The 23,620-nt window shown below is 46.0% G+C and overlaps 1 protein-coding gene across 1 annotated transcript; it reads right to left on the bottom strand.

Annotated features, from left to right (window-relative positions):
• Positions 1 to 445: 445 nt before the first annotated feature.
• LOC138579920 (submandibular gland secretory Glx-rich protein CB-like) lies at positions 446 to 1,144 on the bottom strand. The gene has a single exon (XM_069650143.1). The coding sequence runs from the start codon at positions 1,142 to 1,144 to the stop codon at positions 446 to 448; it is 699 nt and encodes a 232-aa protein (XP_069506244.1).
• Between the last annotated feature and the right edge of the window lie 22,476 nt (positions 1,145 to 23,620).

Below are 23,620 nucleotides of genomic sequence, written 5' to 3'. Positions count from 1 at the left end.
GGGACTTCTTTGTCCTACTGCAACCTGTTGTCTCTATAGAGTGATTCTTTTCTAGACACAAAATGCATTTTCTTTTCCTTGCATGTTTGCATTGTTTTAGGTGTGTTCGGGGCTCTCTTGGGTGTAATCCCTGTAAGCCAGAGACCTTTCTCTGCTAATAAGTCTTGAGCCATTTTAAGTTGGAATCTGTATTTCTTTGCTCTTATGTGTAAGTAGCATTTTGCTTTACTCCCCGAGCCGTTTGGTTCCACTAAAGTTAGGTCCTCAGTTGACAGGGGATGGACTGACCGAAGTTGTCTGAAGATTTTCAAGACTGTACTTCTGTTCAGGATTATGTCCTCTTTATTCTCTCTTGTTTGTTCCAGTTTCAGAATTATGGTCGAGAGTCCAGATTCTGACTGGGTCTTTCTTGGATGAGCGTGGTCGGCGTGGTGTCTTGGGTCCCTTATCTCGTCTGGGGTTTTGTGGAAATGGCGTTTTTTTCTCGCCCTGCAAAATGATCTTGCTGATAACTTTTCTTGGGTTGCGCTGGCAGTTGCTGGGTTCGCCTGTCAGAAAGCCTTTCCGCTCTTTGTTCCGGGGAGGTTCTGACATATACTTCACGTGTCTTTTCTTTCCTCTTCCGTCTTACGCTTTTATCTTGGTAGTTATTTTTAGAGCCTTTGCGTGTCGTCCCGTGATATTGGGTACATTTCTGGGGGTCTGCCTCCCTAGGTGTCTGTTGGTTCATTTCCTTAGTTTTTAATTCAACCTCCTCATCAGGCTCTTCATAGACAGAGCTATCCATCATTGCTCTGTCCCCCAAAAAATCTTCAGCCGTAGTTGGGGACTTGTTCAGTTGCTTCGGTGATTGGTTGGTGGAGCCCGTGTGTGTTTTGTTTTTCTTTTTAGTCGGCCCCGATTCTTTCCCTGTTATTCGGATTGGGCTTCTGTTCTGAGGTTGGTTTTTATCTTCCTCTTTTATTTTTTGTGGCGATGATCTTTTACTTGTCATTTCCTGCATTGTTTTAAAGGGTATTTGATTTGTTTTTTGACTGTTTGTCTTTGTGGTCAAGATTTCCTCTTTACTGTTGTTCTTTTTTACTGGTGTTTCTTCTTTCTTTTTTTGCAGGCCTGATGATGATGGTCTGTTCTCTTCTATCATATTTGTATTGAAGTTGAAAACCTTGTTCTGTGGCAAAGGGAAGGTGTGAACATTTCCCGGATTGATGTTAAAGATGCTGAAGACCCCTTGTGTTTGAGATTCAGCATTAGTCGTTTGTTTGGTCAAATCGATAGCACTTGTTAAGGCCGGAGTCTGTGTTGACACATTTTCTGATCAGGGTTTTTTACCCTGACTTTTCTTTCCTGCATGTTCCTTTTCTTCTGACGTACGGTTGTTCTGATTCTCCTTGTTCATCGCGGCATTAAGGTCCTCGAAGCATTTTTCCGATGCCTTCACGTAGCCTTCCAAGTAAGTCAGTTTTGTCAGTGTCATTGCAGAGACTGCTGTTTGGTCTTTCATCGAGTCGTTTGGAGCTTCGTACAATTTGCAGAATGGAGCAAGGGCGATGGTAATGGTGGACATAATGGTTGTCAGGTCCGATTTTTTTGTTGGTGTCTCTTTTTGGCCCAAGCTAGCTCTTTCGTTTCTGGGTAACCAACCCGATGGAGAGTCTAAGAACGGGTTTAGAGATTGCCGTTGTGGAGGTGGTGAGGACGCCTGTGATTTCTTTCTGGCCCATTTTTCTTGTTGATGATGTGATAACTTTCTTCTATCGGGTTTGGGCTCTCCATGTCGTTAATTCTTACCTCTCGGGTTTTTGTTTTTTGGACGTGGTGGAGTCTGCAGTGCAAGATCTCCGGAGGGACGTTTTTGTAACGATTGTGGGTCTTTGGCATCTTCCTTATGGCCCGCCTGACTGGACTTGGTGATGACGGCGAAGTGCTTGCAGGAACCTTTTGTGGCTCCTTTGGTGGTGATGGCACGGGCTTTGGACTTTTCTGGACCTCGTGATTATTGGTGAGTTTGTATCTTTCTCACTGTTCTCCATGTTACATGTACTGTTCGTAGTGCCTTTTTTATTCACCTCCAGTGCGTGTTCATTTGAGGTGTCCGCAGGCATTGATTTGGGTTCTGCTACCCCTCCTTTGTCTGTGATACCTGAGGCTGCCTCTAACTTGTCTTCATGAGACGGGCTCTTCACCGAGCTGGGTTTTTTTTCGCTTGGCGTATCTTCAGTTGTCGTCGTTTTGCATGGTTTAGACGGCGGAGATGTTTCTGTTACTGTTATTGCTGCCAAGATTTCCGCGTCAGATAATTTCAGGATGTCATATTTCCTTTTTCCTTGGCTTTTGAAAAAGTCCATCAACGAGTTGAACTGCCCCTTTTCGGGAGGCGTCTTGCTAGCCTGTGTTTTTTGCTTGTTTACCTTGTTCGTTGCTTTTTTTTAGGTTTTTTCCCGTGTTCTTTTCGTTTGTCCACCTTTTGTTTTTTGTTCTTGGAGGGGAGAAGTCGTGGTTGTTTCTTCCTCTATCTCAATCCACATGTCTATTGAGCTCGGCTTGTTCTTATTTACCGTTCTTACATGGCCCTTCATTGTCTTCCTTTTTGTGATAACATTTTTTTTTCTTTTTTTGCTATTTTGATTTTTCGGGACGCTGCTCCGATATTTTCATCTTCCATACTGATTTCGTCTATTATGATCGTTTGAGGAGTGTCCTTTGTGGGTCGTTTCGAGGGCGCTTCCCTCTGATCTGATGGCATTTCCTTTTGCGCCTCTGCTCCCTCTGGCTGTGTGATCCGAAAGTCTTCCGCCAGAGGGTGACGCTGGTCTACGGTGTCCACAGCCCAATGGACTTGGGCTGTGATGCAGCTTGGGCCCGCACTGGGCGCCTCTTCCAAGCCTGATGCCGCTACTGGCTTCACTGGTCCCGGAGTCCTGCTCCGCTCGGGACTCTCTGACTGTTCTGGAGCACCAGCTCCCTTCGGACGAGGCGTCACAGAACCCCCCCCCACTTCCCACGGAGGGAGAGGGAACCGGAGCTGCCTCCTCTAAGGTAGGTTTGGATTTTTTGCTGTTTCCTTGCGCCGACCTGGCTGTTGCCTCTTTTGTTGGTTCTGCGGTAATCCCCCTTGCTTCCCTCTCGTCGTAGTCCGCCCTCGTCTGCCCTCCGGCTAGCGATGGGCGGAAAACAAAATCAGAGTTAGGTAGGGGGGGAAACCGTGTGTCTTGGAGGGCACTCTGTTGTATTCAGCCGTCCAGGGTTTGACCCCTTCTCTGAGGGCGAAGGGGTCCTCATTGCCGTGTTTGGGAGGGCTTTGTTTTGAAATTTGTTTTAATTAATGCTGGGCGCAATGTTTATGGCGCATTTGTCATCACTATGCCTGCTGGGCGCTGCCAGATACACTGGCGGTTGTCGACTTGGCGGGCTGATGTCAAGTGATCTTGTTTTATCCCGCCTTTCCCCAGTATAAGTTTGAAGGGTTTGCGCCTGAAGGAGAGGGCATAGATGGTCTTGGGAATTCGCCCCAAACCTTTGGGTCTGTCGGGCGGTGGGCAGGGGTCTTTTCTCCCTGTTTCCCTCTACAGGGAGATCATGGTCCTGGTGCGATGTCATGGTGATTTGCTATGGTTTCAGTCGGTGTTCCGCCCCACTCGAGCCCCCGAGAACACCGCAGAACACTTCACGTCCACTTTTCGCTCCGCGTACCGCGGACTCCTGTGGCTTATGAAGCCGATGCAGGGTTGATTGTGGACACGCCTCCAAAGTCACTGGCACTGAAAAAACACTGCAGCAGACACCGCAGAACACTTCACGTCCACTTTCGGCTCCGCGTTCCGCGGACTCCTGTGGCTTATGAAGCCGATGCAGGGTTGATTGTGGACACGCCTCCAAAGTCACTGGCACTGAAAAAACACTGCGGCAAACACTGCAGAACACTTCACGTACATTTTCCACCATACTTATATGTTAAGCGGGCATACATACAGAGTGACCTCATGTGTAACCTATGAATTGCAACCCTGTCCTATTAGTTTCATTTCAGGCAGTCACTATTTCAGCTCCCATCTCCTGGGAGATGTCCCTTGTCTCCATTCCATTGACAAGTACAAATGAAAATGTTCATGCTTCTAAAAGGTTTGATTTTCTTTACCCCAGTGTATAATATTGTAGGGCAAGTTCCATTTGTGGTTAGGTCGAGTTTTCTGTTCTTTTGAGTGGGATCCAGCTGACTCGTGTGATCGAGAAATGTGCAATGTTTCCATGTGTTCCCGGAGTTATTATAGCGTTACCTGATTAGCCACTTCCTTCACCTGCTGCACATACTGTTCAGAAGATTAAGGACATCAACTATTTCCGTGTTTTATTCAAAGATTTCCGAGATTCCAAAAAATCATAGATTTAATCTTCTCAGGCGATTACCCAACTCTTCATATCATAGCTCCTTCATGGATGACACCTTGAGCAGCACTTTCATCCTGGGTGGAAACGAAGCCAACTTTTCATGCCATCGGCGTGTTGGTTTATCACTGTAACATTTGCATTCACTGTCTGAACTTCAAAAGATAGCTTGGAGGGCGTGTTCTCCAGCCTTTCTCCATTCTCGCAATTCCCTTAACATCTGAAGCTGAAACAACCCCAGGTGCAGATTTAGGTAGACATTGGGCCTCATTACACGGTAGGCGGTAACCATGGCTAGTGCCATGGTTATCCCCTACCGCCTTCTGGGTCTGGGTAGGCGGTATGGGGATTTACCGGGTCATTCCGACCCTGGAGGACCTGGTAAATCCCCATGCCAGTTACCATTCCCCATTCCCATTCGAGCCCCCTTAGGACTCAATGGGAATGGGGAAGGAGCTAATAACGGTACCGCTATAAGCGGTACCGTTATTAGCTCTGAGGTCCCTCAGAGAGTCCCGTCCTTAACGTGTGGTCTGACCACGCGTTAAGGACGGGACCCGCTGAGGGACCTCGTAGTAGGGCGGTAAGGGATTACCAGAACCGGTGCCCTTACCGCCTACCGTGTAATGAGGTCCATTAACTTACAGTGTGGAGTTGAGTTTCACACTCACTAGAATCAGCTGTACCAGTGCCACCAGCTTCCTCATGGGCTAGCCGCACTCTTCCAGCTTCCTTGCAGTGACCTCTGTAGTCTAATTCTGTATACTTTCATTCTGCTGCTGCAGTTGCTTTGGTGAGTTGTTCAGGGCGTCAAACAGTGCAAAAAACGACGAGGGTTGTCTAAGTTCTGTGCGAGACCTTTGAGCACCTTGGACCTTTAGATACCAGTGTGTTATCAATCTCTGTCCACAGAGGCGTCACTAAGAGGTATGGTAGGTGGCTCGGGATAGAGGGCCTACAACCAAAAGGCTAGCTAGCCCCGAGTCCCGACAGTCCTGACATTAGCATATCCCCAGATCTCTTCAAGACCTTGCAAAACCACTGTCGGTGCTCTTTACAATGCCCCACCCTTGTGGGCTAGGGCTTGTTCATTATAAAGAAGAGGGTTTTTCCATACTCCAAGGGTCCAGGCAAACCTCCTCTCCGTTTCCAACCAAAGGTACATGGGGATAACTGGCACGCACGCAGTTTTCACTGGCTTAATGTCATACGGGAGCAGGGTTAAGGAGTCTCAAAGTGAGCTAGCACCATTGTGTTCATTTAGTTCTATAGCTCTTGGTTAGTGATCCGATTTTACACCACATTCTTGACCTGCGGAATTTGTTTCGACTTCAGATAAGCCCTGAATCCTTTGCATTAAATGCCCCTTCTAACCCTGGCCCCTCCTCCAGATCTCAGGCCCATACTTCTATCTAATGGAATTAATGCATTACAGAAAAATACCAGTTTTGCCCAGTAGATGGCGGAATCGCCTTGCTGTACGTGCTGTTCTCACACCTATTCACTGCACCTTTTCTTCTGAAATCTAGACCGCTGGCTCTGCCGGTCAGTAGTAGTGCTGGAACTATTTCAAGAATTGGGGTTCTGACCAGTGGTGTCACCTCACCTAGCCCTACAGATAAGGGGTGCATCGCCCACTCTTGCTCCCTAAAATTTAGCAAATACTCCCAAAAAATTAAAATAGGGAGTAAAAATACTCCCAACTAAATATAGGAAAAAGACATGGAGAATCTTGAGCCCCTGCTTTCACCCTCACAGGTGCATGGTTATGTTTGGACCAGTAGTGCACATAGTACCACAGGAGGAAACTACTATTTCAGCTGCCTGATTGGAAGAAGTAAACCTGTATTTTTACAATGCATGAATAAAAAGGTGCAAAGAAAGAAATATTACAAAAACATTTGTTTTTCAGTTAAAATATTTTTCTTTGCTTATAAAATACTCTTATTGGGAGTTGAGCTTACATTTGTACTCCCAAAAAAATAATTTTACACCAAACTTTAAAAATGAGGGAGTAAAATACTCCCCCCTTCCAAATCTTATCTGGAACACTGACCTCACCCAAATATTGTGGGTTGTTTCGTAATGTGTATTACGTGTTGCGAAGGAGGTGCACGTGAAAGTGTTGCTGAGCTTGTGGGTTCAGAATGTGCGGTGTACGAGTGCGGCGCTATGTTCTGAATTTGGCAGTTGGGGCTAACTGTTTTGGCCGGGTGGGATGTTGCCGGTGTCGCTCTTACCATCTTAGGTACTACTGCACTGTAACTAACATTAAAGTTACTACACTTACTTACCCGTCTGGCGGACTTTGTTTGGCACACAAGCTCACGTCACTGGCGACGAGGATGGTGCTGCTGCGGAGGGGGCAGCTGAAGGACTGTGACATCGCCCTCCAGTGCTGACATACCACCCGGCGGGGCACTGACCGGCGAGGAGGACTCCCTGTAGGGGCTGGCAGTTCTGAGTGGCGCTCTCCAGTACGTGGGTTGTTTCTACACTGGTCCCGGTTCTGCGGCCTCTGGAATATTGGCGGTGAAGCCGGAGAGTGTGATCGGCCAGAAGTCTCCGGTGACCGAATCAAGGTCTCCTGTGCCCCTGGTCCATAGAGACTGAGCGCTGGGTTGGCTTTGTGTTCGGTGCCCTTGGTCCTGGTAGGCTATCTTGTGCTGCGGCAGCCGGGGTACGCAGGACTGGAGCGCAAATTTGGGAGTCCCTCTCTGTTTTGGCTGAAGGTGTCGGGGGCGATTTGGCTGGTGTTTTGCCAAGCCAGTAACCTTGCCGGGCCGTTGGTGGAGGCGGCGACTGACGGTGTTCTGCTCCTCCAAGGTTGCTTGCCCCGGCGTCCGGTAGGTGGAGCTGTTGTGCGGGACCGTGGGGAGGAAGAGAGAGAAGGCGTCATATACTGTGGAGTGCATTGCGGTCCCCTCATGGCGAGCAGAACGGTCATACTGGGGCCATCGTCGACAGGAGTCGTGGCAGCAATGTTCTGTCTTCTTCCAGTGGGTCCACGGATTGCGAGGCACTTGCCTCTCCAGTCTTCTTGGAGAGTTTACACGGCTGGAATCAACGTAAGACTCCTGCGAGGAGAGTGGTAATGGAGAGGCACGAGGGTTGCTGTCACTCTTCGCGGAAGAGTGGTTTTGAGTCAGACACTCGAATGAGGTACTGTGTGCATCCAAAGAGGACATGTGAGCGGGGATGTCTCTTGTGTGGAGCTGAAGCATGCAGCAAGGAGGATTTTTGCGATGGATGTTGTTCCTTGCTGGCCAGACTCAAGGGTTTTGATCCGGATTTATATTATTTTTACATAGATCTAAAAGGACTCACTTTGAGTGAGGATTGGGTCATTACGGGTTGTCGAGGCCAGTGTGAGTGTGTGTGAGTGGGTAGCGTTCGTGGACTCTGTTGTGTCTTTGTGTGGGCCGCAGGGCCGGTCTTTGCGTCAGGCAGCCCAGGCGGCTGCCTGACATCAGTCAGCCTCCAGGGGATGCTGCACCAGCAGTCCACAGTGCTAGAATATACATGTAACACGTTTGTTTCCTAACATTATCAAAACGAATGTGCCTGTTCATTTTTATAATGTTAGGAAACGAACGTGTTACACATGTATTCTACCACTGGCACTGCTGCAGGCTGTGGCCTCGGTCCTCAGGCAGGGCAGTCCTAGAATACACGTGTAACACGTTAATTTCCTAACATTATAAAAGTGAATGTGCCTGTTCATTTTCATAATGTTAGGAAACAAACGTGTTACATGTGTATTGTACCAATGGAAGTGCTGCAGGCTGTGGCCTCGGCCGGGGCAGTTTCTAATAAAAAAAGAAAGATAGAGGCCACAGCCTGCATCAGTCCATTTGGTGGCCAGAACGAAACACTAGGAACACGCCCCCCATACCCCATCCCATGTGCCACTCCCGCTGCACCCCGCGCACCACTCCCACCGCACCCCATGCACCACTCCCACTGCACCCCGCGCACCACTCCCACTGCACCCTGTGCGCCATTCCCAAACTACACCGTTAAAGAACTCCTACCCAAATTCAAACAGTCCGTCACACAAGGAATGAATTGCCGTTTGCAACAGTGGGCCACTTTTTCACTGGTGCCCAAGACAATTTTATGCCCCAGTCCCAATTAGGCTGCAGATAATGAGGACTGGGTACACCAACCAAGAGACCATGAATATGGCACAGGATGTAGTATATACAACCAACAAAGAACACAAGATGCTGAAAGCAGTTTGGAGGCAACCTAAGCCAAAAGAGCAATGACAAGGAGACACCTGAACCCAATAAACAATCACTTTAACATTCTTTGAATGGGAATCAAGGGTTATGCTTTGATACAGTAAAGTCTTGACTGTTGTAAGGATACATGGATCAGGATTATTTATTTATTCATGCAATGTTTGTCGGGTACCTGCATATTTATTTATGCAATGTGTGTCGGATACAGGTATCCGACAAACATTGCATAAATAAATAAATAATCTGTCTCCATGTACCCCACAAAAATTGCATAAATAAATAAATAAATAAATAAACCGTTTCGTAGCTTAAAGAATATTTGCTCAGCAACACTGATCAAAACTATTATCCGCATAGTGAAGTAACTCATAACCAGTGCCATGGAAGTGATTTAAAGTGTAATTGATATATAGTTTGGAAAAGAAACAGCATGAAAGAAATAGCGCTGCTTTAAACTATTATTTTGGCCATTTTCTGGGCTTGCAGGGACGCACCATGCACCTCCCCTCCCATCTCAATGCCAGCACGAAACCATTTAGTGACTAATGGGCCACCATTAGCAGTTTCCTGCCGGCACTGTGATGGAAGGGGCTGGTCTTAGCTGCAGGGGGACCTAAAGTGTTTTTATTGGTGTGCTTATGCCCCCACCCCAAGTGGCGCAAAAGTGGTCAGAGGGAGCCTCTGACTTCTGTAATGTCACGTAGTACTTTCATACTACGTGACATTACAGTCAGAAGGGGCAGCGCCAGCACCTGACCTGCAGAACTTTCCCCACATCAATGCGCACCACATAAACTGGGGAATTCCGTCCCCTCCAGAGGCTCCAGGGACCGGGGCAATTGCGTCCCCTGGGGCCATTGCGCCCCGGGCAGTTTCCCGCCTCGTCTGGGCCAAGAAACAGGCCAGGCCTCAGCCCTCAGGCAGGGCGGACGCAATTGGCAAATAAATTAGTGACATTTGTTGCTTTATTACCTTCCCCCGGCACCGGCGCTGCTGGCGCCAGCCAGGCCCATGGGCGCACATGCGGTGCACCCTCCTCCAGGCTATGGGCGCGCACTGACACTGAAGTGTGAATCGATTGGGGCTGGCTGGTGTTGTCGGCCCCGGCCATTACAGAAAAGAGGAGAGAGTGGGTCACTAAATCATGAAGTTGTTCCCATCACAAGCACACACTGCCAAGCAGCAGCAGAATTAGCAAATACAAACAGTTTCTGCATCCTGCCCTCACTGATTGGCCTTGTTTCAGGAAACCCGGCAGTAACTACAGCCTGCCGAGGCAAGCACACTTCTTTCATCCTTCTCCCGTTCTCGCAGGTGAGGCCTATTGCTGCATAGGTGTTTTATTTATTTTAAAATGGTATTACGGAGATGACTGGGCCATCCAAGAACAGCCTCTGGAGGGCACAAAGCTAGACACTTTTGTCAAGGCTCAAGTAGTCATGAAAAAGGAAGCGAGCACTGGTGGTGGACTCTCCTCAGGAGATCAAAAGGCTGGTTCTCGGAAGACCTGGGCAGAGTGTCACCGTCAGCAGATCTTAGACAGTTGGACGTTCCAGCGGGGTTTCATTGGTCGGTCCGTTGGCTAGGCCAAAATCACTTCGAGGGCGAGGCCCTGGGGGCCGGTACCACGCTTGGGTGGTTTGGGGGTTACTACGTCCCCCTAGTTCCCGCTCCCGAGCATATTGTTCATCGTTCCCTCTTTCATGGGCATGCACTGCTGACTTTATTTTAGTGCAAGAGTTTCATACATTTCACTGTTCGCTCAGACTTGTCTTATACTCTTCTTTGTCGTTGTGGTTCTTTTGTTTGGAATAGCAATCACGCTAGTCTAACGAGATAAACAAACACCTACACGAATGCGCCTTGTGAATGTTGGCGTGAAGGATGGATGCAGGCGCTGGACCAAAAGCTGAGCGAAGTCTTCACAGCAGCTGGCTTGGGAAAGCGACTCAGCAACTACAGTAGAAACCATCTCCGTGGACGGTTGGCCCAACTTCCATATAATGCAAATACCCAGACTTGTAGGATGCATGTTTCACTTCCTTTGTTCCATTGGGGGCGACATGCTGCAGCATCAATTCATGGCCTTTAAAATACCCTGCACGGTGCAGCTTCCGATCCCCTTTAACACAAACGCTGGGATATGGCTATGACTAGCTAACACCACATTAATCAAAGCCAGGTCTCTAAAGAATGGTTCAAGTGTTGGGGAATCACCTGCTCACACTTTCTGGCGTGTGACCAACCAGTGCGCAAAAGATGTTTCAGAGCGTGGGGCTCTTGATGCCACCCATTTCTGCATTTGATACACCAGCAGCTAAACACACCCTGGCGAGGCAGCTCCTTCTGCATAGTCCATTTCTTTCCCAAGCTCGGGACAATGTTCTTTACCATAATAGAGAATGTGAAAAAGAGCAGGGCTGCAATGCTGGGGGGGGTGAGGGTGGAGGGCAAAGCGCACTACGCTTGGGGTACACTGGAGATGCTTCCCCTGATACCTGCAGTACTCCAAGTCCCTTGAAATGAAATTCGTCCATAGACTGCGCAATGTGCAAAGTTCGCTGTTATTCAAGTAGCACACAACTAGTAATTTGTGAAAAGTAAACTTAACGAGTCCCAAGAAAAGGTCATCTTCCACCCTTTAAGAATTTGATTGTTTTTGTTTTTATGTTGGGATGGTAGACATCGTTTTTCTTTGCAATCTTACGTTTCATAGTGCTGTCAGGAGCTAAAATGAGTGATCACGAAGGAAACATTTAAGAATTTGGAGAGTTCACAAGCATGAGCGAAACAAACTCCAATACTCGAACTGCCATTTCTCTTCCACGGAAATGCACTGCAGTGTGTTGCAATGTAAAGTCCACATTGTAATGTCATAATTTTAGAACGCCACATCTCCAACATTAACATTGGGAGCTATGTTGAATTGTACATGCATGTTAACTCTCTGCATATGTTTAAAGTAGACTTTACCACTCACATGGAGTAGTGATATTGTTTACGTGTGTCCCTCCTAAATATATTTAACTTCCCGTGAAATATTTGATGCAATACATATTGCATAAATGCATGTATTTTAATGCTGAGATAGACGGGCTTGTACAGCTATCGGTGGGTATGTTGCAGGTGCTTGTTCTTGGAGGTTTGAGTAACACTGTTCAAGACCAGTTCATCACCTTTTAGGAGTGGCTAAATGTTTGAGGTCATACGAATCACATTAGTGTAGATCTGAAATTGTCAATTCTCTGACCTGAGTCACAGCAGCAAACTGGTCATTGTTACTAAAAATGAAGAGCAAAAGCAGACTAACATAACCAGGCCTGTTCGGGTTTGACCCTCTTATTGCTGTTTTCTGAGGTTCATGAAATTCAGCAGATGCCAGCATTGAAAATTTTGTTAACACATAGTCCCCACTCCCGCTGTTCAGTCCATGACACATGCAGGAGATCACAGGTCGGGGGAGGGGGCGCCAACGATGCTTCCCACCTGGGGTGCAATCTGTTGTAAAACCAGCCCTGGTGGGCCGTGTGGTGCATATTGTGTGGATGAATATCTGTGGAATGGTATGTGTAGTGGCCCTGTCATGTGTGAATTTTGTTTTCTGCAATGTAAGAATTAACATGATGATTTTCCTTTGCAGGGTGGGATTCCTCTAATGTGTTTTTGCAGCGGAGGGTTGTTCTGGTACTTTGATGTCATGGGTTTTAGTTCATGTTTGTGATGCATGGGTCAGGATTGTTAGGAATGTTAATAGTTGTACAGGATGGACTCTATTGCGAAATGTCTTAACATTTTCCCTTACAGCATGGACTTTTGCTGAATGTTTTGGGGATTTGTTTTACTTGCCATTTCGTTTTACAGGTTGGACTCTGGGGGGTGGGTTCAACTGTTTGAGGGGCATTATATGAATAATGGCATATTACGTTTTACTTTGGGGCATGACATAGGTGTTCTGTTCAGTGGGAACTTTTCCCTTGCCATGTGCTCAGTTTTCCCAATTATTGGGGAGTTCTACGGTGGGGGGTGTTTGGGTTTATGCTCAATAAATGTTCAATGGTATGGGGCTGTTAATTTTGTGGAGTATGCGCATGTTTGTGGAATGGCGTTGAGTGTTTCGCCTGTCATGCCTCCTTTATGTGTGGTAGGTTGTATGCATTTATTGTCCTAACAGTTTAGGAGTAGGTGACTCTGATTTGGGGGCCTATGGACTTGGGGCCTTACTTGTTCTTACGGGAGGGTGACAGTGGCTCAGGTTGCCATTGAGAGTGGCAGAGAGTGTCATTGGTGGCATTGTCCTCCTTTTAGCATAGGTTTGGAGGCCATGCAGTGTTCGTGTTATATTTGGCAATGGCTTGGGGCCAAGGGGGTTGTAGGTGTTTGGCAATGGCTTGGGGCCTAGGGAGTTGTTAGGTGTTTTGGCAATGGCTTGGGGCCTAGGGAGTTGTTAGGCGTTTTGGCAATGGCTTGGGGCCTAGGGAGTTGTTAGGTGTTTGGGCAATGGCTTGGGGCCAAGGCTTTTATTGGGAATTGGTCGTTGGTAGGCATTTCTGGTGTTGAACTTCTGGAAGTTGTTCGGGTTGGATCTAGGTAGGAATTTAGCGTGAGGGTGGCCGGGCTCTTCAGTAGGTAGCGGGTAGTTGCTCTAGGTTGAGCGGGAATGTACTCGGACGTGGCAGGTCCGTTGTCCTGAGGGGCAGCTCGGGACGGGAGGTGTTAGTGCTTGAGGGGGTTAGGATGTTAGTGTGTTCATTTTGTATGTAATGGGTATGGCAGGCCCATGTTCCAAGGGGCAGCTTGGGAGTGGTGGATGCTCTCTTTTTATTGTTTTTAGCTCTCGCGGGTTGGGGCTTCCGGTTGGAGTATGTTTGGTAATGGTTCTGCAGGGTGAGGAGTTATTTTTGGCTGAACCTTAAGGTTAAAGGTTTTGTTCAGTTTAAATATTCTTTAGTTGGTAGCATGTATTTTGGGGTCTGCTCGTTTCAGTGAGGTGAGGGTTGCACTTTGGTGGGGATAAGGTGTTTTGGTGTTTGTGGAAATGGGTACATTCCGTGCTGGCCACACGTGATGTAAGGTTGATGCATTATAAGGAAAGTTTTTTTCTTGTGATAGTGAACGGGAGAGGATGTGTCGTAATGTGTATTACGTGTTGCAAAGGAGGTGCACATGAAGGTGTTGCTGAGCTGGTGGGTTCAGAACGTGCGGTGTACGAGTGCGGCGCTACGTTCTGAATTTGGCAGTTGGGGCTAACTGTTTTGGCCGGGTGGGATGTTGCCGGTGTCGATCTTACCATCTTGGGTACTACTGCACTGTAACTAACATTAAAGTTACTACACTTACTTACCCGTCTGGCGGACTTTGTTTGGCACACGAGCTCACGTCAGGTTGAAAACAAACCTTGCTTTATTCGCCAAAGCGAGTGTAACAAATGAGGGTTCTTCTTTCAGCAGAAACTGCTCAGGTAGAATCCCCTAAGGGCCTTTTGGGAATACAAATGGGTCCAATGGCTCATGTAAAGCACCCTTTATCAGATACAGAGGTAACAAATCAGGGTAGGGTCCTTTATAAAGAGCGTATTCTGACTCAAGATGCCCTCCTAAAAATGAGCAGTGCCAGTGGACATGTGCCAGAGACATATGTCTTACTGCCGGAAAAGCCTGTTCTTATTCACCGTATCAATTCCGATATGAACTTGATAACTTAATTTAATAATTTATTTTTTTCAATAATTTATAATTTTAGATTTTTCACAAATTCATCTAACTTCTTTGTCATCTCCAGCTCAGAAAACCTTTATATTCCCATCAGAAATATTTGTGAACCACTCATGTACAGCACGCAAAAACTTGTGCAATAACATCAGTCTAAGTCTATCAGAATAATTGGGCCACAGCAGAGGCATTGCAGTGGCCATCATAGGTACTATGATGGGTGACAGAGAGTCAACCCACACATTTTGGTTGAGCCACCAAGCCAGCCCAGTGAAAACAGGTAGTGCTCCCACTCCTTGGATGGCTTGAACTGTCAAAGAGAAACATGGTTTCCTGTAGTCATGTTACATGGGAACCAGAGAGCCAGCGAGCCAGGCAGGATCTTGTCCTTATGGTGGCAGCTGTGGATTCTAGAGTGGGGGTTGCAGGTAAGAAAACAAAATGCAAATGCGAATGTGTGCATGCCTACATGTGTAAGAATGACTGTCTGGTTGGGTGCACGCGTGAATGAAACAATCTAGGTTGCATGGTTGTGCGTATGAATTAGAAGGTGTATGTTATGAATGCTGTGAATGTTTATGGTTGCGCGAGTGAATGTGTATGGTGCATGAGTGAATGCGTATGAATGCTGAATGAATGCATGTTGTTTGATGCATGAGAAATGCTACCACTCCCCCGCACCCTCAAATCAGGGGTCCGCTGAGCAGCTGTGTGAGCGGGCCTCTGATTTAGGGGTGTGGTGGAAAGGGTGTATTTTTTACTGGGCAGTCCGGTTACGTTTTATGCTGGTATGGCATCAAATTTAAAGCAAACAATATTTGCTTATCGGTTTTCTCTAGCATTGATACCCAGTACAAAATGTCATGCTAGAGTGAAAAAATGCAACCAGACTGGCTGCAGCAATGCAAGCCAGTTTAGCTACATAATATAGCATTATAGACACAAGGAAGGGGTCATTATAGCGGGATAATAACCCACCACCAAGTTATTGCCTGAGGCAAAGTCAGGGGCCATAAATTGGAGAAGGGTCCTTATGTCAAGTGATAACAAACCCTCTCAAGGTTTATAAGGCTATTAGCACATGGTGCTAATAGCAATAATAGCAATACATGTTTTGGAGTTTTCCTGGTGAAGTGAAAAAGTTGCTGTAAAGTAAATAAACACGAGTAAAGTAAATAGGCACACTGAGTTAGTAAATGAAATGTTTTTTAAATTTTTTTTATTGCATTTAAATAAGGTTGTCTTCCTAAGTTTAAATTGCAAACTTGGTTACAATGGAGCAGGTTTAACATTAGCAAGCATTATGTAACTTGTAAAACAAAAAAAGTAGCAAAAAAGGTTCTCCCAGAGAGGAGGTTTCTGTTCGAAAAAAGTCTTGCCTGAAAATTGCATTGTTGTTTCCCTGTTTACTTTGGAAATGGAATATTCAGACTACAGTCGATACCAGTAGTTATTGACTGCTCTCTGGACATTCTGATTGGCTGAGGGGAGGTCAATAATGATCTTCATATGCTAATAACATTCATCATGTTTGCTTTAGCTCAGAGAGTAAGGGGAAAGCATGGGCTCAACAGATCCCTCAATCCTGGCTGTCAGCACTTGCCACCACTTCACCTTGGTTCTAGAGCCACTACTGATTGTGCTCCTATCTGCTTGTGGCAGATAGGAGGGTATCAGTTTCTCATACCGGGGCAGGTCCTCACATCCTGTGAGATTTGCCTCTGGGCCATTGATGCCAGCTGTGGTGGATCATCCTTCCTTGTCTTCTACCTGAGAGCACATCAAGCCTTAGGCCCTTTGCGGACCCATTATCGCCCTCCTCTGCCTAATGTGGTCTTGTGGGGCCCCTAGGTTGAGCATTCACTTCCCTTGATCTTTGCCCTTGCTCCACCAAGGGTTTATTTTGCCAGCGTTTGCACCTGCGGTTTCCTAGAGCTGGAACCTTAGCCCCACCATTGGCAACACACAATTGCCCAATGGCAGTGCTCTGCCCCCTCCTGCTGCTCCTATGGCCTCCTAGTAGCACAGACCTGAATCAGAAATGTTCACCAGAGGCTGTGCACCACTTTTCGCTAGTCCTGCCTGCTCAAGATATCAACAGAAAGCCCTAGACAAAATGGCGTCACTTCCTTTACCTGCAAAGACTCTGTGCCTATAACAGAAGTGAATATACGTCGCCACTGTGGCCTCCTATGGCTTGGGAATGGGTGCGGAACCCAATCTCTAAAGACAGACAAATCTCTTGCACCTGTGTGGTTGTGCAAGGATTGTTCTTTGCCACACAGGCGCATGTGCAGGTCTGCATACTTCAAACATCAGAAACCCGCTGTCACAGGTAATGCAGCTGTCAATCATGGAAGCAACTTCCGGATTAAATGCTCTGCTCGCAGCATGGGCGTAGGACGTGCGGGGTGCTGGGGGGACAAACCCCCCACAATTTTAAGTGGGGGGATGTAATATCATTTATCCCCCCAGAATAAGTGTTTGGTGTGTCGTGCAGGGATCTATTTTTGAAGTGGGGGGGGCTGCTTACTATGTAAGCTGCCCTCTCCCCCCTGACCCCAAAGCATGGGGTCAATACCCTGGGGGCAGATGGGTGATCATCTGCCCCCAGGGAAGGGGGCAAACAAAAAAAAAGATGTTTTTTTTAAACATAGTTTTGGGTGGGGTGGGTGTGGGTGGGACCACTAGTCACCAGGGATTTTTGCAATGGGGTGGCCCTCCCCCCCACCCTATGTGGATGGGGGGCACCTTATGTAGCCCTCCCTGGGTGCAGATTTCTGCCCCTAGGAAGGGGTACATGATATGCCCTCCATCCATTTGGGGTGGGGGGGGAGAGGCCACTGCAAATATTGGCAGAGCCACCCCGCCCCCCAAGCCTGGGGCAGTATGTTTTGCCACCCCCCTGGAGGCAGATGGTCACACACATGTGCCCATCTGCCCCTAGGGAAGGGTAAAACAAATATATATATATAATATATATATTCTAACTTGTTTTGGGTGGGGGTGGAGGGTCCACTAGACCACCAGGATTTTTTGTGTTTGAAAGGGTGGGTGGCCCTCTCCCCCCACCCTAAGTGGATCGGGGCACCTTATGTAGCCTTCCCTGTGGGCAGATTTCTGCCCCTAGGAAGGGGTACATGAGATGCCCCCATCCATTTGGGGTAGGGGGAGAGAGGGAGGCCACTGTAAACATTGGCAGAGCCAACCCCCAAGCCTGGGGCAGTACATTTTGCCCCCCCCGGGGGCAGCGGGCCACCCACATGTGCCCCTCTGCCCCTAGGGAAGGGCAAAACAAATATATATATATTATAACTTGTTTTGGGTGGGGGGAGGTGGATCACTAGATCACCATGATTTATTGTGTTTGAAAGGGGGGTGACCCTCCCCCCTCATCATAAGTGGATGGGGGGCACCTCATGTAGCCCTCCCTGGTGGCAGATTTCTGCCCCTAGGAAGGGGTACATAAGATGCCCCCATCCATTTGGGATGAGGGGAGAGGCCACTGCAAATATTTGCAGAGCCACCCCGCCCCCAAGCCTGGGTCAGTATGTTTCGCCACCCCCCTGGGGGCAGATGGTCACACACATGTGCCCATCTGCCCCTAGGGAAGGGCAAAACAAATATACATATTATAACTTGTTTTTGGTGGGGGTGGAGGGTCCACTAGACCACCAGGATTTTTTGTGTTTGAAAGGATGGGTGGCCCTCTCCCCCCACCCTAAGTGGATGGGGGCACCTTATGTAGCCTTCCCTGGGGGCAGATTTCTTCCCCTAAGAAGGGATATATGAGATGCCCTCATCCATTTGGGGTGGGGGGGGCACTGCAAATATTGGCAGAGCCAGCCCCCAAGCCTGGGGCAGTACATGTTGCCCCTCTGCCCCTAGGAAAGGGGCAAAACAAAAGTAAAACAAATTGTAACTTGTTTTGGGTGGGTGTGGGGGGCCACTGAACTACCATAGATGCTTTTAGTGGAAAGGGGGGCCCTCTCCCCCCCACCCCAAATGGATGGGGGCATCTCATGTAGCCCTCTCTGGGGGAAGATTGCTAGCTCAATCTGCCCCTAGGAAAGAGGCAAAACAAAAATAAATATAAAAAAATGATAACTTGTTTTGAGTGGGGGTCACTAAACCACCATGGATTGTTTTAGTGGAAAGAGTGTGCGCACGGTGTCTTCTTTTCGGAAATGCATGGGGTTCTCTGTTTTCCTTGGTGGCTTCGACACCCTAGGCCCAAATTTGTAGGTTGTCCACATTAGCATAATCTGCTTTGCGGAAAAACACCTGGGCACACCTATATTAATGCTTGTCTGGTGGGACCCAAAAGGGTATTTTTAAGCTTTTGTAGAGAAACAAATGTGGGATTTTTGAGGTGCGTGGGAAGAAACTCAACCTTGGCATCTAGGTTGGATATAAACGAACAAAAAATGGTTGTTCCTAACAAGAGTATTAGGAACTCCCGTCCCCTGCACATTGTCTAGTTTCTGAATATCAGAAAAAACCTTTATAGTAGTATTTTAACAAAGTTCATAACAATCATTTAGTGTAATTTCATAAGTGAGAGAAAGTTCAATGAGTGTGGTCACTAACAAAGAGAGCAATCTTTTTCTTTTTTGGGAAAACATAGTATTTTATTGTACACAAAGACCCAACGCGTTTCGAATAAAAGAACTCTTCTTCAGGGGCAAATACAACAATTCTTCAAATTTCTAAAGAAAAAATGGAAAGAGGCATGTTTTAGTACATTAATTGTAAATACAATTTTGAAAAGCATAAGGATATTTCATAGCAGATATGACCACTTTTCAAGAGGAAAAGTCTCCAGTTTCATAGCAAATACCATTACTTTAAAGGAGAGAGACAAGGTGGAAGTCTACCCTACTTTGGTATAGCAACCGAGATAACTCATGGGAGGTATTCACATTTTTACACATTTAGTGGTCTGGTTTCAACATGGGGAAACAGAAAGCAACATTGAGCTCATAACTCAAAGAAATCTAATCTCAACACATTTATCGCTGCCCAATGCGGTCTGGAGAGAGGGTTAATAGAAAAACATTGTAAAAAGATTGCAATTTAGTACAGTCAGGAAGAAGAAAAAAGAAAAAACGGAAAAGAGGCAAGGTTGCAACACTTACCACAGAGTGTTGATGTCGAAAATGAAGACAAAAGGAAGTCTTAATATCTCAAGATCACCAAATTAATCTGGTGGTGGACCAATACCTAATATGTAACCAGAAATAATAACAGTAGTCAAAATAAGGGGAGTGCTACAAATTGAGATCATAAATAGTTAATAAGTAAGGACTCCCCAACTTACTTTAAAAGAGAAGGGGTCCGTCAGAGAAAAAGTACAGAGCCGAATCTCCTATCAGCGTAAAGCTGTGGGGACACAGTAAAATAATAAGAAGCGTGAGTTTCTAAGACGAAGACTCTCTCTTCATAGACATAGAAGATACTTACAGTGAGTCAAGGGACTAGGAGATCCAGGAGCCAAGCAAGAGCACGTCCAGCCGGTGGAGGATGAAGTGCTCTTCTGGCAATCTCTCTTAAATACACCCGAGTGTAATCGGGTGCATGCGCAATAGCAGGAGGAAGTGTGCGCGTGCGTCAAAAGAAAGAGTACCATCATAGGTCTGACACCATGCGTGAGAAATCACGGTAGTGTCAGTAAAAAAGTAAACAAACAAGTATGCCGTGGTCTACAAGTGCAGCGGTGTCTGCGATTACGTAGGAAGACAGTATTGAAATGACTGAATCGTAAAGTACACACCACAACCCAAAGCCAAATGTGGTGGTATGGAAAGTATACATATCAAGTAAGGTAGAGCGCGTTGCGCTCGAGTAAAGAGTACCGTCATAGATCTGATGCTATACGTGAAAATTCAAGGCGGCGTCAGGAGAAACGTTAACAAAGGGGTACAAGAATACAGCGAAGTCAGCGCTGATGTCAAGAGGCGGTCAGTATGCAAAACTACTAATACGTCATCATGAGGATGCCACATTCGTAATAGCGTGGTAGACACGACCACACAGAAAATGTGTAGAGTGTATAAGTGTACATGTGAAGTGAAAGAAGTGAACTAGAAGCCAGATCGGGAAGAGCATGAAGGAGGCATCTTTTAACTAACTCAAGATGGAGTAGTCAGGAGAATAGGAAAAAGTCGCCCTATGGTGTCTTAGGGTCAAAATGACGAAATAACAGAATGTCAATGGTACTCATAATAACCTGCCCCTATATGGACGTACAATCTTAAATGAAAGCATGAATAATTACAACATAAGACCAACCAGTAAAACCAAGTAATTACACTCAAAACAGATTCACAGAATTTGAACATTCATCTACCTTTAAACCATATAAAGGGGGTGTTTTATAAAAAAGGGCCCAGATAGTAGTCTTCGTTCATCCCAAGGGGAGAGAGGGAGTCAAGGCTATGGATCCAGAAGAGTTCTCTCTGAGAAAGTAATTTCTGTAGGTGCCCTCCTCTAGGGAGTGGATGTACAACCTCAAGTATAACAAATCGCATTTGTGCGGCTGTATGATGGTGATCTCTGAAATGCCTGTATACAGGTGACTTAGTATTTTTAGTACGGATATTGGACTTGTGTTCTGTCCATCTTTCTTTTGCTTTTCTAGTAGATTTACCAACATAGTATTTACCACATGGACAGCGTAGGGCATAAACAACATTTTTGCAATCACACGTAGCATATTGTTTCAATGGTATCTTTTTACCAGTGTTGCCGTGTCGAATATGGTCACCTTTAATCACATTTGAACAGTGTTGGCAATTAAGACATGGGAAGGTCCCATTCTTGGTTTTGCATAGAACAGTTTGTTTGGTTGTTTTATTCTTTTCGGCTTTAATCAGTTTGTCAAGAAAATTTCTTCCCCTCTTGTGGGCCAGCATAGGAGGTTCAGGAAAGAGTTGGTTCAGTTGTGGGTCAGTTTTGATGATCCCCCAGTTCTTATGTATGATCCTCTTGATCTGAAAACTTCGACTAGAATATTTCAAAGAATGGATTAGATTTGTTTTCTGAGTTTTAACTCTTGGGTCCAAGAGGTCCTCACGGGTCTGTAGGTCTGTTCTGAGTATAGCTTTGTCAATCAGATCTCCCGGGAAACATCTGTCTCTATATCTTGATTTCATGATGGTATACTCTTCCTCCAGTTTATTTGCTTCTGAAGTAATTCTTTTAACCCTCAGGAGCTGGCTGTAGGGTAGGTTTTCCTTAAGATGTTTAGGATGGAAACTTTGAAAATGCAGACTGCTGTTAACATCTGTTGGTTTCCTATAGATTTGCGTTTTGAGACCCTCATTGGTAATTTCAATGGTGACATCCAAAAAATTAACTGACGGTTTTCCTACATCCATTGTCAGCTTGATTCTGTCATTACATTTGTTGAGATATTCCCAGAAGGCAAGGAGTTCTTCTTCCGTCTCTTTCCATATGCCGAAGACATCATCAATATATCTAAACCAGCTCTTAATCTTGTCTTTCCAACTAGCATTTTCTAGGACATAAGTATGTTAAAAAAATACATAAATATATTAGCATATGAGGGTGCCACTGGGGACCCCATTGATGTACCTGAGGTTTGCAGATAGAACTGTCCATTGAATCTGAAATAATTGTTCAACAAAATGATGTTTATCAGTTCTATGGCAAAACCTTTATGGATTTTTGCTTCATCATGTTTTAGTAGAAACCACTCAAGTGCATCAATGCCTTGATTATGCGGAATTGAAGTGTAAAGACTTGTTACATCCATCGTAAAGAGTAGTAGATTGGATTCTTCCAAGTTCAGATTTTTAATATTCTGTAAAAAATGAGTAGTATCCTTCAGATGGGTAGTTGTTTTTTGAATCAAAGGTTGTAATGCTGTATCCAGATATACTGCCAAAGGATGGAAAATGCTCTCTGTACCTGCGACTATAGGTCGTAAAGGTGGGTTTGTTCTGTTTTTGTGAATTTTTGGAAGGCCATAGAAAACCGGTGTAACTGGATGGTTATTGATCAAAAATGTACTTGTATTCTCGGATATCCGGTCTGCGTTCTCAGCTTTCTCAATGGTTCTTTTGATAGTGATTTTAATTCTGTCAATAGGGTCATTGTCCAATTTGAGATAGGTATCTTGATCCGATAGTAGTTTGAGGCAACCTTCATTATAAAATGAAGTATCCATAATTATCAGAGCGCCCCCTTTATCTGCCTTTTTGATCGTAATGCTGTTGTCCTCAGCGAGATCTTTAATAATTTTAAGCTGGTGTTTTTTGATATTTTGTTTGCTTGTAGTGGTATATTTTAAGCATTTCAGTGCTCTGGTAGTCTTGGTTTTAAACAGATCTATCAATGGATGGTTGATTTGCGGATGAAAATGACTTTTATCTTTCAGTTCAAGATATGGACATTTTTCTTTTGTGCTTGCTTCTGTCGTCAGGTTGTCAAAAAAGACCTTTAGCTCAATTTGGCAGATCAGTTTAAAAAGGTTGACCTCTTCTTCAAATAAGCTTGTATTGTTTGTCGGTATAAATGAGATACCTAAATTTAAGGTATCTAATTGAGTCAGAGAGAGTGATTTAGAGCAGATGTTTACTATTATATCTTGCTTCAGTGTTTGTTCTTTTGACGGGGTTTTCTTTTTCCCTCGTCTGGCTTTTCTCCTCCTCGTAAAAAAATCGCAGGTACTGGTGTTGGTGTCGGTGTTGGCACAGTCCCAGTGGTTGGAGTAGTGACTCCACTTGGGGTGTCGCCAACAGTTGGTAATGCGGTAGTTGCCGGATGGTCCTCGAGTTCTCCACTGGTAACCTCGCTACTGTCTGTGTTGTTATTAGTTGGTCGTGGTCTAGGTTGTCTTGATGCGAAATTAGTTTGTTTGTTGCTATAGAACTGCTGCCAGGAGTAGACTATGTCGTGGGCGTAGTCAAGAGTGTCGCGTCTAAATTTTCTTATTTTTCGCTGTTCTATCTCCTTTTTGTAGTTATCAAGCTTGTTGTTCACATCTTCCAGAATGGATCCTAGTTCTGCCGCTGTTTTAAGTTTGGATAACTGTGAGGAAATTGTAACGCTCACCTGAATCCCTCGGAGGCGCAGGTCTGGGCTGGGGGTTCTCGGAGTCTTCTAGGGTCACGCGCAGGCCTCGAATGCCACCCTGGAAAGGCCCTTTCCTCACTGAGATCTTGATCTGAAGGGCGAGGTGTCTGCAATTAGGAGAGCAAGGGGTTAATAAGGATATATAAGCCTGACTGGGCAAGCTGACTCCCCTTCCTGGTA

The sequence above is a fragment of the Ambystoma mexicanum genome, chromosome 3p (assembly GCF_040938575.1).
Source record: "Ambystoma mexicanum isolate Mex_15411 chromosome 3p, UKY_AmexF1_1, whole genome shotgun sequence".
Taxonomy (NCBI): Eukaryota; Metazoa; Chordata; class Amphibia; order Caudata; family Ambystomatidae; genus Ambystoma; species Ambystoma mexicanum.
The sequence above is the reverse complement of the archived record's forward strand: the minus strand, read 5'-3'. Positions and strand labels throughout refer to the sequence as shown.